Source organism: Clavelina lepadiformis, chromosome 3 (genome assembly GCF_947623445.1).
Source record: "Clavelina lepadiformis chromosome 3, kaClaLepa1.1, whole genome shotgun sequence".
NCBI classification, from domain to species: Eukaryota; Metazoa; Chordata; class Ascidiacea; order Aplousobranchia; family Clavelinidae; genus Clavelina; species Clavelina lepadiformis.
The window spans coordinates 15553070-15567016 of record NC_135242.1 but is presented as its reverse complement, the minus strand read 5'-3'; the positions used below and the strand labels follow the sequence as shown (position 1 = coordinate 15567016).

The window sequence follows — 13947 nt, the reverse complement described above, 5'->3', positions numbered from 1 at the left end:
ATTTTGATACGCTCTTTTTTTTTTAAAAAGTTGTTTGCAAACAAATTTTGTTAGGAAATTTGTTCCTTGAAACTAAAACTCGTCCACCAGCAGCTGGCGATAAAGATCTACTAGAAATTATTGTCATGTGAAATTTGCAGAATAATATTTTATTGGAGCTAGGTGGATGCATATACACTATACAGGGAAAGTAAACCCACAAAAAATTCTCAAAGTAATGCAATATTGTAAATCATTCCACTAATGACACATTATTCCATACTTCAATAAAGATATAATACAGTTGCAAAGTATCAAGATAACACGATATAAAAAATGCTGCAGATAATGAACGCGAAACAGAAATTTGAAAATGAATGAAAAAGAGAAGATAGTAAAAAAATAACTCAAACTACACAAGTTCAAGCGTATTCAAAGTTGGTAAATGTAATTTTCTTTCTTCTTCTTTTGGCTGTCACTGGCAATTGTACTTTTTTTTGAGGAGAAGTGTCGGAATCTGAGTAATAAGTTCCTTCTCTTCGTTTCTTGGGCGTACCTAAAAAAATAACACGCACTTCCTAAGTTTGTTTGTACTAAATGACGCTATTTTTTTCGCAAACAAACAGGTAGTAAAAGCTTAATGGTAGATTGAAACTTCAACTAAATCCATACTAACTTACAGAAGGATGGGTCAACTCTTGTAGCTAAATAAAACTGTTTGTCTGGAGGCCACCGAGCTAGACATTTTTCGCCCATTTTTATGTCAGCAAGCGACTGAACATCACCTCCCGAAGCAAATCTGATGTCAGCAGGCCTGAAGATGTCCAGGATAATTCGGTCATAGGTGAATTTCACTCTTATGACGTTAGCTATTTAGATATAACAAAACAAATTTTAGGCACGTTGCTACGGAATGAAAGACCAACTTCGGTTAATGTTTTAATTTCAGTAAGAAAGCATAACTACGAATAACCAATAATCACGTAGATACGATACCTTCAGAAAAAGAGATAGCAACACCTATCGTTGGGCCTAAGAAACAGAAGGATTTTTTGTTTGAACCGATGAAAACATAAACAAAACAGACTTTTCCAGAACAACAAGCAATATTCACTAACTTAACACACACCTACCTATACATGTATCCTTACGTATTTACTAATTCAGTTTTTAACAAACCTGATTCTTCTTGTGCCTGTCTGCCAGTGACTGCACCTGTTGAAAAAGTAAAAGAGTATATTAATTTAAACAATTTAATATTTATCACCATCTTCTGTGAGATCTCTACCTATTTGACAATCGCTTTTGTCAGTCACGTTGGGAACTGGCTCTGCAAAAGAAAAAGAAAAACTTTGCTAAAGGTGATAAACCATAACAGGCATATAGGCTACTATAAAACTGATCGAACAAAAAATACCAGTTTATCTAAATGTGCATACTAATAAACTTGTGACAAACCTGCTGCTTCTTGTGTCTGACTGCCAGTGACTGCACCTGTTTTAAAAGTGAGTATTTAAACCATTTAATATTTAGAAATATTACACCTACTATTCATTTCACCATCTTCTGTGAGATCTCTACCTATTTGACAATCGCTTTTGTCAGTCACGTTGGGAACTGGCTCTGCAAAACAAAAATAAAAACTTTGCTAAAGGTGATAAACCATAACAGGCATATAAGCTACTATAACACTGATCGAACAAAAAATACCATTTTATCTTAATGTGCATACTAATAAATTTGTGACAAACCTGCTGGTTCTTGTGTCTGACTGCCAGTGACTGCACCTGTTTAAAAAGTGAGTATTTAAACCATTTAATATTTAGAAATATTACACCTACTATTCATTTCACCATCTTCTGTGAGATCTCTACCTATTTGACAATCGCTTTTGTCAGTCACGTTGGGAACTGGCTCTGCAAAACAAAAATAAAAACTTTGCTAAAGGTGATAAACCATAACAGGCATGTAGGCTACTATAAAACTGATCGAACAAAAAATACCAGTTTATCTAAATGTGCATACTAATAAACTTGTGACAAACCTGCTGCTTCTTGTGTCTGACTGCCAGTGACTGCACCTGTTTTAAAAGTGAGTATTTAAACCATTTAATATTTAGAAATATTACACCTACTATTCATTTCACCATCTTCTGTGAGATCTCTACCTATTTGACAATCGCTTTTGTCAGTCACGTTGGGAACTGGCTCTGCAAAACAAAAATAAAAACTTTGCTAAAGGTGATAAACCATAACAGGCATATAAGCTACTATAACACTGATCGAACAAAAAATACCATTTTATCTTAATGTGCATACTAATAAATTTGTGACAAACCTGCTGGTTCTTGTGTCTGACTGCCAGTGACTGCACCTGTTTAAAAAGTGAGTATTTAAACCATTTAATATTTAGAAATATTACACCTACTATTCATTTCACCATCTTCTGTGAGATCTCTACCTATTTGACAATCGCTTTTGTCAGTCACGTTGGGAACTGGCTCTGCAAAACAAAAATAAAAACTTTGCTAAAGGTGATAAACCATAACAGGCATGTAGGCTACTATAAAACTGATCGAACAAAAAATACCAGTTTATCTAAATGTGCATACTAATAAACTTGTGACAAACCTGCTGCTTCTTGTGTCTGACTGCCAGTGACTGCACCTGTTTTAAAAGTGAGTATTTAAACCATTTAATATTTAGAAATATTACACCTACTATTCATTTCACCATCTTCTGTGAGATCTCTACCTATTTGACAATCGCTTTTGTCAGTCACGTTGGGAACTGGCTCTGCAAAACAAAAATAAAAACTTTGCTAAAGGTGATAAACCATAACAGGCATATAAGCTACTATAACACTGATCGAACAAAAAATACCATTTTATCTTAATGTGCATACTAATAAATTTGTGACAAACCTGCTGGTTCTTGTGTCTGACTGCCAGTGACTGCACCTGTTTAAAAAGTGAGTATTTAAACCATTTAATATTTAGAAATATTACACCTACTATTCATTTCACCATCTTCTGTGAGATCTCTACCTATTTGACAATCGCTTTTGTCAGTCACGTTGGGAACTGGCTCTGCAAAACAAAAATAAAAACTTTGCTAAAGATGATAAACCATAACAGGCATATAAGCTACTATAAAACTGATCGAACAAAAAATACCAGTTTATCTAAATGTGCATACTAATAAACTTGTGACAAACCTGCTGCTTCTTGTGTCTGACTGCCAGTGACTGCACCTGTTCAAAAAGTGAGTATTTAAACCATTTAATATTTAGAAATATCACACCTACTATTCATTTCACCATCTTCTGTGAGATCTCTACCTATTTGACAATCGCTTTTGTCAGTCACGTTGGGAACTGGCTCTGCAAAACAAAAATAAAAACTTTGCTAAAGATGATAAACCATAACAGGCATATAGGCTACTATAACACTCATCGAACAAAAAATACCATTTTATCTTAATGAGCATACTAATAAACTTGTGAAAAACCTGCTGCTTTTTGTGTCTGACTGCCAGCGACTGCACCTGTTTCAAAAGTGAATACATTTTTTAAACCATTTAATACTTGGAAATATTACCTCCATTATTCATTTCACAGTCTTCAGTAAAATGTTATCTATTTGACAACCGCTTGATCGCATATCAGTCAGGTTTAGTGCTATTAGAAATTTTATTTATAGAAAATTTCCTACAACTTTATGAAGCAATCATCTTTTATAAAAAATATGATATAAAATTTCGATTAAGAATTTTGGTAAATAAGACACCTACATACCTGTGTTAGATTTTACACCACTTTCAGAAACCGTTTTCACTAAAAGTAAAGTAAATTTAACTATGCTTCAAAAAATGTAATCACGGATTAACAATTTTCATTATCAATGCATCAATAAAACACAAAACTGATACAAGAGATATGACACTAAACAATATTGTTAGTATTTTTCTTACTTGCGATCTCCTCCAGATATATTCGAGCGGTTTGCACAATTTCAGAAGGGTGTGTGACATCATAAAATGTATCTGCAACGCCAAGAGTGTGTCCTTCAGCCCTAGCAATTGCTTCCTTTATTTGTCGTGGCTTACCACTGATTTCTCTGGTTATTAATTTTCTTGTTTCAGTTACATTGACCGGAGTTTTAAAGCATTTTCTGCTAATTTTCTTGTATATTGTGTTAAAGGCGGCTGAAGACATTCTTCCTTTCAAATTGCTGCCAGATAAACTGGGAAACACACGATCATTAAGAGTTGGTAGTGCTTGTAAAAATGACCATACATGGTCAGATGTTTTCTTGACATCTTCAAACTCCTCTGGTGATAGTACGAGACAAGCATGCCTCGTTTTTTCTTTCTGGTCAGCTACCAAAATGGAATAAAAACCAGAATCCATGACCTCATGGTCCTCCACTTCTTTTCGTTTTATTCCAGTTATTGTGGAAGACCTACAACCAAGCCTACAAATTATTCTGGCAAAGATATCGCCACAAACGAAAGTTATTTCTTGTTTGGTCAATGAGCCCAGTGTCTTACATCGGATGGCAGCTGCTTCTTTTTCAGTGGCTCTTTCATATGCTTTAATTTTTTGTCCAGGGAAAGAATGTTTTCTTAGTTTTTTGATTGAATTGTCCTTAACAAAACGTTCTCGTTTTTCTTTTTTCTGTCTTTGCCTCTGCAACCATTGGTTGACATATTTTGAAAGCTTCTCGATTTCAGTTTTCTGGATGTCTCCGAATTCAATCTGCATAAACTGCAAAAAGTTGTTTAGCGTTGCCAGGTAGGCATACCTGGTGCTGTCATGTCCTTCACCTGAAATTTGTTGGCATAAAGTCTGATAAATTTTTGTGGGATACTTTATATCTTCCAGACCGCTTGTTAAGGTTCTAACTTGTTGCACATATCGCCGAGCTTCAGCCTCGCTACACTCGTTTCTTTTGCCAATTCCCATTGTCTGTAAGGTTGTTTGATATCTTGTCAAATAAAACTGTAAATCAGACTTCTTAACCTTTGATTCTTCACAAATTTTATTGAATTCCTCTGACTTTAAAATTATTTCTTTATGTTTGTGCTTGATGTGACTTTCGATACCTAGCACAGACCTCCCACATAGTGTGCAGAAATAACCTGCAAACTGCTCATAACCAGCTTTTTTCATTTTTTTAGCAAAGCTGTCATATAATAAGTTTTCCTTGGGTATGTCTGGGTGTTTCTTGCAGTGATTGGAAACATTTACATAGGTTTTTTTACAATAGGGACATGTCCTTATAATTCTCCCTGCCGAAGACCTTTAAAGTATAGAAATAGAGCAATCAGTTCTATTCATATGAACAGAAAGGGAACAACCATCATAATGACTGATAATAGTGATAAGCTACTCTAGTCTTATGAGAAAGAATATTAATAATATATTAATTTTACATATACAGTCAAATCCGCTTAATTTGGACACTTTGGTTCCGCTCACTTTTGGCCGAATTAAGCGGAAAATCAATTGTTCGTTTAATGTCATGCGTGAAGGCAGAAAACGCATTTAAAATACTGTAGTGTTGCGTAATAAATGAATTGCACCTGCGCTATACTGCAGTAACTGGCACTGATCGCTTAAAACGTCTTCGTTTACTTTAGTGAGGAATTTCACTTATTGTGCTAAACTTTTCTATACAATTTTTCCCTACAAGATGAACGCGATTGTACCAAAGAAAAAGCGACTATGAAGCTGGCACGGCGTTATATGAGTTCATTGTCGATTGTTACTGCATCGATCGTCATTGTTTCACCATAATCGCTCATAATGCAATTGCATCTTGTCTTAAAACGAACGAAGTACTGTTTATTATGTCATAACGTAACGATGGAATTGCGAACCTGTGTTTGAATTAAGCGGAGAATTGTCCGAATTAACACTTAACGGGAGTTTTTTACGTTCAGTTTTTACTTTTGTTCCATTCCCGAGCATTTTGGCCGAATAAAGCGCTTGTCCGGGTTATCCGTCGTCCGAATTAAGCGGATTAACTACCGAATTAACTACCGAAAATGTATAAATAAAATAAAATAAAGTAACAGGGATTACAAACACCGAAACTATCAGTCCTGTTAACACATGCAAAGAAGATTACTATATATTTGACTTATTCCAACAAAACACGGAACAGAAGTAATTCAAACCGAACTGCTGCATCAAATTAAACTGTTACATATACCAAGTCAAAAGTTATATTTGCACAGTTTTTGTACGCTATAAAAACTTACCTTTTAATATTTCTTGACATCACAGACGAAGAGGAAGCCTTTGTGTCTACATTTTTGTTTCTAATAAACAAATTACAATTAACTCATATTAGTCAAAATGTGTAAGTAACCAGCTACATAGACCGATAACTAATATTACAAAATGCTTTGTATCAGGTTGGTTAAAAGTTGCCAGAACAAGGAACCAAAAAATTGCCTTTGTAAAGGTCAGAAGCTACATTTAGTTTTAACATCTACATCTCTTAACTTAAAGACACAGCCATAAAAAATCGAACAAAAATCATTGCATATTTAAATTTTTTTCTTTTAAAAATTCACTGTAAAAATGCAACCAATTCTTTGCTTTGTTTTCAAAAAATGCTATGTAGTAGCACGTACAGAAAAAATATGAGTTGGAATTTTAATGCAGAGACCATTCAAGGGGTTACCAGCACAACTTGTTTTTTTTAGAATTAACAAATCCATATAATTTTCTAATGCAAAAAAAAACAGTTTATGATTAATCTAAAGCATTGCACAAAGACAAACAGTAAACTGATGGACACATTAGTAAATAACTTCAAGTTGAAGGGATTTAAGTTGATGACCTCATCGTGGTGAATCCTGGAAACTGACGTCTGTCAGACCAATATCAACAACCTGGAAAAGCAAATAAGAAGCTATCTAGCAAAATGCGAACTCAGCTCCAGCAACCTAATACTGACCCGAAACATGTTCCCTTCTTAGGGCAGGCAGCTCAAACTGCCGAACGGGAAGGTGTCACGCTGTTACAGCTGAATGTAGAAGGTCTCACAAAAGCCAAAATCAACATCTTGGAACACCTTGTGAGTACCCACAAAGTCACCGCCATCCTCCAACAAGAAATCCATGTAATTGATACATCCCGCCTCAAGATTGCCGGATACACCTCGGCTAACTCCGAAACAGAATGGATGGCTGTAGAGGTGGAAGGCGTTAATGTCATTGATGTCTACAAACCGTCCCCTGCCAGGCTACTTAAAAATTCCATCCCCGTCGTCTATGCTGGCGATTTCTACTGCCACAGTACTATCTTGGGCTACAGCGCTACAAACCACAATGGCACAGCACTTGAAGAATGGGCTTCGGCCTCCGATGTCCACCTTTTGTTTGACCATAAACAGCCCGGCAGTTTCTGCTCAGACAGATGGAACACCACCTCCAACCCTGACCTGGCTTTCGCAAATCTCAACACTGGACCTGGCCCGAGACGTTTTATTTTGGATAAATTCCCAAGATCTCAACACAGACCACCACTAATAAAACCAATAGAACCTTTGAAAACAAAACCAGTCTAAAGATAGAACCTCCAGAAAGCCAGATGGCAACAATACACTCGATTGGTCGAGTTTGGATCTGAAAAGCTACCTGACCCCAACTCGACCATTTTGAATGCAGCCTACTCTGCATTCTCCCAGTTACTCACTGACGCTGCAAAGAAGATCATACCAAGTGGCCGTCATCAACACTACATCCCCACATGGGATGTTGAATGTAATAACCACTATGACGCATTCGTGAGTGCCAAGAAACCTAGTAATGCTGCCTCCAAGGCCACAGACCTGCCAAAATGCCTCGACAAAAAACGTAGGAAGCGCTGGGAGGATACTGTAAAGGACATTGATTTCACGCATTCCAGCAGAAAAGCGTGGAAGATCTTTAACCATCTCACTGGACGAAAATCCCAGTCAAAACGTTGCCCGATTACAGCAAATTCCATAACCGGACAGCTCCTAGCCAATGGCCGTTTTAGTAATGCAGACATGCACCATGCACGCAAGGTAAAGCAGTGCACTATATACTATCATGCATTAGCGGTGTAGAATCACAAACAGCAGAACATATCATCTTTTTGTCGTGTCCTACACCCACCCATAGGCCAAGGGGACCTGAAGACCCCTGACGAAGATGGGAAGAATTGGCTACAATTGATAGGCTCTGAATATGCTTGAGCCAACCTCATACGAAAGAACAAGTAAATAACTAATCAATCAGTAACAACAGGTCGTGCATGGTCAAACAATTGGAAATTTTCCAATTTGCTTATCAACGTATCTCTAATGAGAGGGGGTCATGGCCACAAATGTAACCCTGTCTGTTGATGTAGACATGAAAAAATGGGGCTAATGCAATAAGAAATCATTGCCAGGTATAAGTTGTGCAAAGACTTTTTTCAGTCTAAGAATAAAGATTATCATACCATGTCAACAATAAACATCAAGTAAATACTGTATTCACATCTATTACATTTCTCCAAACATCTGGAAAAATTGTTTTATTTTAAAATTTTATAAAAACCTGTTGTACTCCAAAAACATATCGAAAACGCAATTTGTAGCTATTTTTCTTCAATATCAGTTAATATAGTAATGCTTCAAAACTTGCTAACGTAACAACATTACAGATTTTAAAGCATGCGATAATTACACACACCGTTTTCGATTTCCAGAAGAGTAACTTGAAAAATGTTGACGCTGACGCCTTGATTTTCTGAAACTAAAATATATACAATGTGTATTTTATACTTATTTAAGAGTTAAAATTAGTATTTATTTATCACAGGTTCTTGAAAACTCAATCTAACAAATATTTAAAAAAATGTTTTTGTAACTGTTGTAGTTCAATTTCTGGGCAATGAACATGGGTCTTAATCAGGCAGTGAATCCTGTTCATACTGCGATAGTCCTACAGTTTGTAATATTTCATTATTGTATGAATGTCTGAGCATACACATCGTTAAGCAGCCAGAAAAACTGACAATGTTTGAATATTTAACTGATGAGTAAAAATGAAGCTTGTTTCACTGAAGCGCTATATAGCAAATTCTTTCACTTACACAACCACTCTAGTATCCTAATCATGATTGCAATATGGCTGGCACAAAAAAAGACCAATTAAACCAGGACTCAAACAGACATTCCTCTATTGCTTTGTAAAAATCCAGAAAAGGTTTACGCAGCTATTGTTAAATTATAATTAATATATTGCATATGTGTTGTGAGCACAAAGTATTGTTTTCAAACATGCCATGTGAATGAAGCTACTGTTACAACTTATTATTTTCTACACTTTACTTTCCTGCTGTCCCCAGAGGACAATAATGGCATCACACAAGTTAAAGTTAAAAGAACAATTAAGGATAGAATCACACTTAGTAGGCATGCTTAAATGTCAGCTTGTGCATTAAAACAAACATTCATCAAAGACTTGTTAAGACAATGCAGTGTAAGTGATTAATTGCAAATCAAATTTGTTTTGCATGCTGGTCAAAAGTTGTAAAAAACATATGTTACATATGGAAGAGTAGGAGTCAAAGGATTTTGGTATAAGTAATCCCCAGCCCTCATTAATGTAAAATAATTTGGAAAGACTTGCTATAACAAACTTTGCATTCTTTTACAATTCTAAAAAAATGTTTTCAATACAGTAAAAGTATCATTAAACAGTTATCATAGCAGATGAATTTATTAGCTTTTAACTAACTCACAGTTTAGGAGATGAGTCTGATGTTAAATCACTTGAATATCCCTGATGAAGATATCTTGATTTTCTCTGTCTATGTGCAAAACAATGCCATAACAATATTAGCTTATGCAGGAAACATTCTAAACCAGAAATCAATAAACTATATTCAGAAAGTGCAAGTTAAGCATGTAAACTGATAATCGTGGCCCGATACCCGCTTTGTTAAATAAGCTACAATACAATAAGCTCTTTGGTGGCTTTGGTGGTATTTGCTATTATTTGCATGATTGTATGTGCATTACAACTTGTTAAACAATATCACAGTACAAACGCTCTAAATTAGCACAAATTCAATAAGCATGTTCCAAAGCTAATTTTTTGTAAATTGTAAAACAAATTTTGTAAACTCACTGTTTACGGGATTTGTCTGAATCTGCATCACTAGAAACAACTTGACGATGATGTCTTGATTTTTCCCTACTAAATACAGTGAAAGTTTAAAAATCGGAAGCGAAGAAATCATTTTGAGTTATGTAAATTTTGTTGATTTAGTCTAATAATAACCAGGACTGGTGAAGTTGCTTCATGTTAGTTAAAATTTCAATTGGAAGTAAATTTAAAACTGACGCCGATTTTAGCGTGATCTTTGTTGCATTTACAATGAGTAACTTGCTTTCTATAGCGCTCTATAACAAGGTATATGGTGTAAAAATTTCACCTAAGGGTACTATCTGAATAAAATACCTTCTTCTGCTGCCAGGAGATTCACCAAAAAAACCCTGATGTTGCTTCATCTCAGATTGACTAGTGTATCTAAAATCGATAGTTAATTATATTCTGGTAGCAATGACAACTATAGAATATACGATATATGGTAGAAAAATAGAAATATAGGTAACTCACGACGAAGAAGACAAATCTGAATCGATGTCACGTAAATGTCGATGATGACATTTTGATTTTTTCCTACTAAAAATGATATAGGGAAGGATAAATATCTATTAGTTTTAGTTTTAACATTAAAATAACCGATGGCAGTAAAGTAGCTATAAAACTGAATATTTTACAACATTTTTGTTTATGCGTAGTTGGTATGTTCAAAGTTAATAAACATTTCTTATTTCAATTTAATTCAAAAACTGGTATGTCAATATAACAAACCATGTGGCAATATCAAAACAAAAAGATTGTTAATTGACAACAACACAAATACCACAGGTATATATGTTAGTTAACTTTATGCAAATCAATTGTAGAACAAATTATTATTCTAAACTCACTGTTCACGAGATTTGTATGAATCTGAATCACTGGAAATATCTCGTAGATGTTGTCTTGATCTTTCCCAACTAAACATACACCAAATAATACAAGAAAAACAATTAAAGAAAATAGAGAAACGTGTGAAACGTGTAAACTCAACCTTGCTTAAATTGAAATTTTTAAACTCTAAACAACTTAATCAGTCTAGGAAAATCAACTACCAATGATATTCAAACAGCTCATTATAACTCAAACTCTTAACTCCAAATTTCAGTGGTACATACTAGAGCAAAATATGACAACTACACATTTAAAGCTTTCTCAGTTCAATCATGGACATTTTGTTTTTCGGAGGCAAGGCCACCGCCACATAAATTTTCAGAGAATCTTTATAGTATGATTTTTAGACTTAAAAAACGAGGATGATATGCTTTGACCCAATTTTACCTAAAACGCAATTTTTAAAAGCATAAAAGGTAATTCCCCTCAAGCTATAAAAGATTTTTAAAAATCTATACAAGCATTTATCATACTTAGGCTTTCTGTACTATACTACGAAAATGAAATAGTTATGATATAACTTATAATTTTCCTTTCTACCCCCAAACAAGCACAGTGTCTGAAGTGGACGATTATGGTAACATCTGCAATAAAAACTTGGAAAACTAGTAGACATGATTGCTGTTAACTAATTAAAATAACTCACGATACAGAAGACAAATCTGAATCAGAGTCACTGAAATGCCGACGATGACGTCTTGACTTTCTCTGACTAAACATGAAATAATACATGAGGTATAATTTTTGAAATTAATTGAACCGATGCACAAAATAAACTGAATTTGGCCACTAATCCTAAGCAAGTGTCCAACTCGATTTGGCATTGATTTTGCACTTTGCACCAACTTTTGCACTTTCCAGCAAATTTTTCAATTTTATACCTTTTACATCAATGCCAAATCGAGCTAGACACTTGCTAAGGAATGTTGGCAAACATTGCATTCTGTTTAATCTGTTGCAAACATTTAATAAACAAATACGTGTTTTCCATCTTGTCAAATTCCTAAGTAGGCTATAACTCAAATTTACTTGGCCAAACTACTATCATTTCTTATAAATTAAGCTTGAAACTCGTTTTTGTTAACTTACAATTTACTTGTAGAAGGTATATCTGAATCTGTGTCACTCGAAAGATCTTGATAATGATGTCTTGATGTTGTCTGACTAAAATAGAGTTAGTTAAACATACATAAGTATAAGGTATCATTATAAATATTAGATCTACTGACAATAAATAAAATATTGGCATGTTGTGTAACATAACTGGTAGTCCCTTAATCTCAAACAACTTCCATAATTAAAAAAGTTCCTTTCCATAAGTCAAATCATTCTTAAAAATCGTGCAAAATTAACCACAAAATATGTACAATATAGGCTCTTGACGAGCATGCTATCATTGAAAATCAAAGCGTGCCTATGATTCATAATATATTACTTAATTTTAGTCTATTCTTGACACTGTATATTAAGCTGTAAAATAAATTGGGGTATCTACAGTATTATGTGGTAAAGAAATGACAACATTTACCCAACATTTTATGGCCTAAGAACCTGTTTTCTGAAAATTGACATGCTTATTTTTTACATTCTAAGAATGGATTATTTCACTTTAATCGTTTTAACTTCATTGATTCATGTGAAAAACATACAACAAACATATTATACCAAAGTTTAACAAAACAGCCATTAACCTACATGCAGAAAAGTTAGCTATAAAAGTTAAGCTGCAAAACCTGAAATTTTTTGACGAACATTGTTTTTCTTCCATTGTCAAAATATCAAAAAGAAAAGATGTAGACTTAAAATTTTTCCTTTATGTATTCATAATATATTATTATACCAGTTATACATGCAACTTATTAATAAAATAAATAATATATACAACAGCAATAAAGGTATATAAATGCAAAATAAATAGTTTAATACATATATGAAGTATATATATAATCAATAAATATATCCACTTGAATGCCACAAAAAATTGTTGAAGGATATAGTAGTTAACATTACTGTATAATTTCATTGAACTGCTCTTACAAGTTACAACATGACATTTTCTAGTAACTAAGTATCCTAAATAGACTTTTAAACTACCTTACTGTCTTACATAATTAACTAATGGTCATTTCTATAGGATGCTTTTACTTCAAGTAAGATTATATGTAACTGACCTAAATATAAATCCATCAGTGTCAAAAATTGCTTATAAACTAATGAACTTTGACATATTGTGAGCTTTTTAGTCGAGCGGAATGGCTTCCAGCAGAGAGGTCGAATGACCAATTCATCCAAATGTCCAATTCCAATGACGAAACAAAAGCTGCCTATGACCTCAGAGAGTTAAAAGCAACATCAAACCATCGTTCTCATTACGACTAGCCTATTGATCTTCAACTAAAAATCATGATAAATATATTTTTAAACAATGCCTTAAATAGAGCGTAAACAAATCCATTATGTACATGTTTGCGCTTTTCAAAGATTTCTGCTCAATTTGCCTAATGAAAACAAAACGTTTTGTAATACAAAACAACCAAAACTACTTCCTACCTACAAGAAAACGCGCGTCAAAAAACGCCCTCTAGCCTAGACTTCCTTGTTAATACTTAAATTAAGGTAAGGGGGTTAAAAACAGGAAGCACTAACGTATTTGATTATAAATTTCGAAATATAAACCCAGTCATAGCATTTTCACTAGTCCTTCAATCGCTCAACACAATATAGAAAACATTTATGTCGCCTGTTAATCTATTAATAATAATAGAGAAAACTTAATCTGTGAAACTCCGATGAAAAAAAGAACAGTAACAGGGGAATTTAACGCTTAAAAGGCAATGACATAATCATTACAGCAAACTAACCAAGGCAGCTATGCAATTATGAACAAAGAAAGTAA

At 34.0% G+C, this 13947-nt stretch overlaps 1 protein-coding gene across 16 annotated transcripts; it reads right to left on the bottom strand.

Annotated features, from left to right (window-relative positions):
- Positions 1-134: 134 nt before the first annotated feature.
- LOC143449661 (uncharacterized) lies at positions 135-13207 on the bottom strand. Of its 16 annotated transcripts, XR_013114601.1 has the most exons (25): positions 12785-13207; positions 12141-12215; positions 11698-11763; positions 11009-11077; positions 10632-10697; positions 10473-10541; positions 10140-10208; positions 9751-9819; positions 8697-8759; positions 6246-6305; positions 3951-5281; positions 3775-3813; positions 3489-3524; positions 3319-3360; positions 3196-3231; positions 3026-3067; positions 2903-2938; positions 2733-2774; positions 2610-2645; positions 2317-2481; positions 2024-2188; positions 1731-1895; positions 1438-1602; positions 1268-1309; positions 1173-1194 (listed from the first exon to the last, which is right to left on the bottom strand). XR_013114601.1 is itself a non-coding variant. In XM_076949941.1 (22 exons), exons 1-22 carry the CDS (start codon positions 12817-12819, stop codon positions 402-404), a joined length of 2661 nt encoding a protein of 886 aa, XP_076806056.1. In that variant the 5' UTR covers positions 12820-13202; the 3' UTR covers positions 135-401. The 16 variants fall into 16 exon arrangements, 13 of the variants coding, with proteins under 13 accessions (XP_076806056.1, XP_076806055.1, XP_076806057.1 ...); XR_013114602.1 differs by lacking the exons at positions 3196-3231; positions 3319-3360 and having other exon boundaries at positions 1172-1194; XM_076949941.1 differs by lacking the exons at positions 1438-1602; positions 1731-1895; positions 2024-2188; ... (1 more) ...; positions 2733-2774; positions 2903-2938 and adding exons at positions 135-535; positions 660-848; positions 976-1011 and having other exon boundaries at positions 1159-1194; positions 3298-3360; positions 12785-13202.
- Between the last annotated feature and the right edge of the window lie 740 nt (positions 13208-13947).

Excerpts from the sequence above, each read along its gene's own strand:
- LOC143449661 (XM_076949941.1), bottom strand. The coding sequence starts at position 12,819 with ATGGAAGAAAAACAATGTTCGTCAAAAAATTTCAG. Across the intron at positions 11,078-11,697 it reads TCAGATTTGTCTTCTGTATC|TTGGGAAAGATCAAGACAAC; the intron begins GTGAGTTATTTT and ends GTGTATGTTTAG. Across the intron at positions 3,525-3,774 it reads TGGTGTAAAATCTAACACAG|GTGCAGTCGCTGGCAGTCAG; the intron begins GTATGTAGGTGT and ends CTTTTGAAACAG.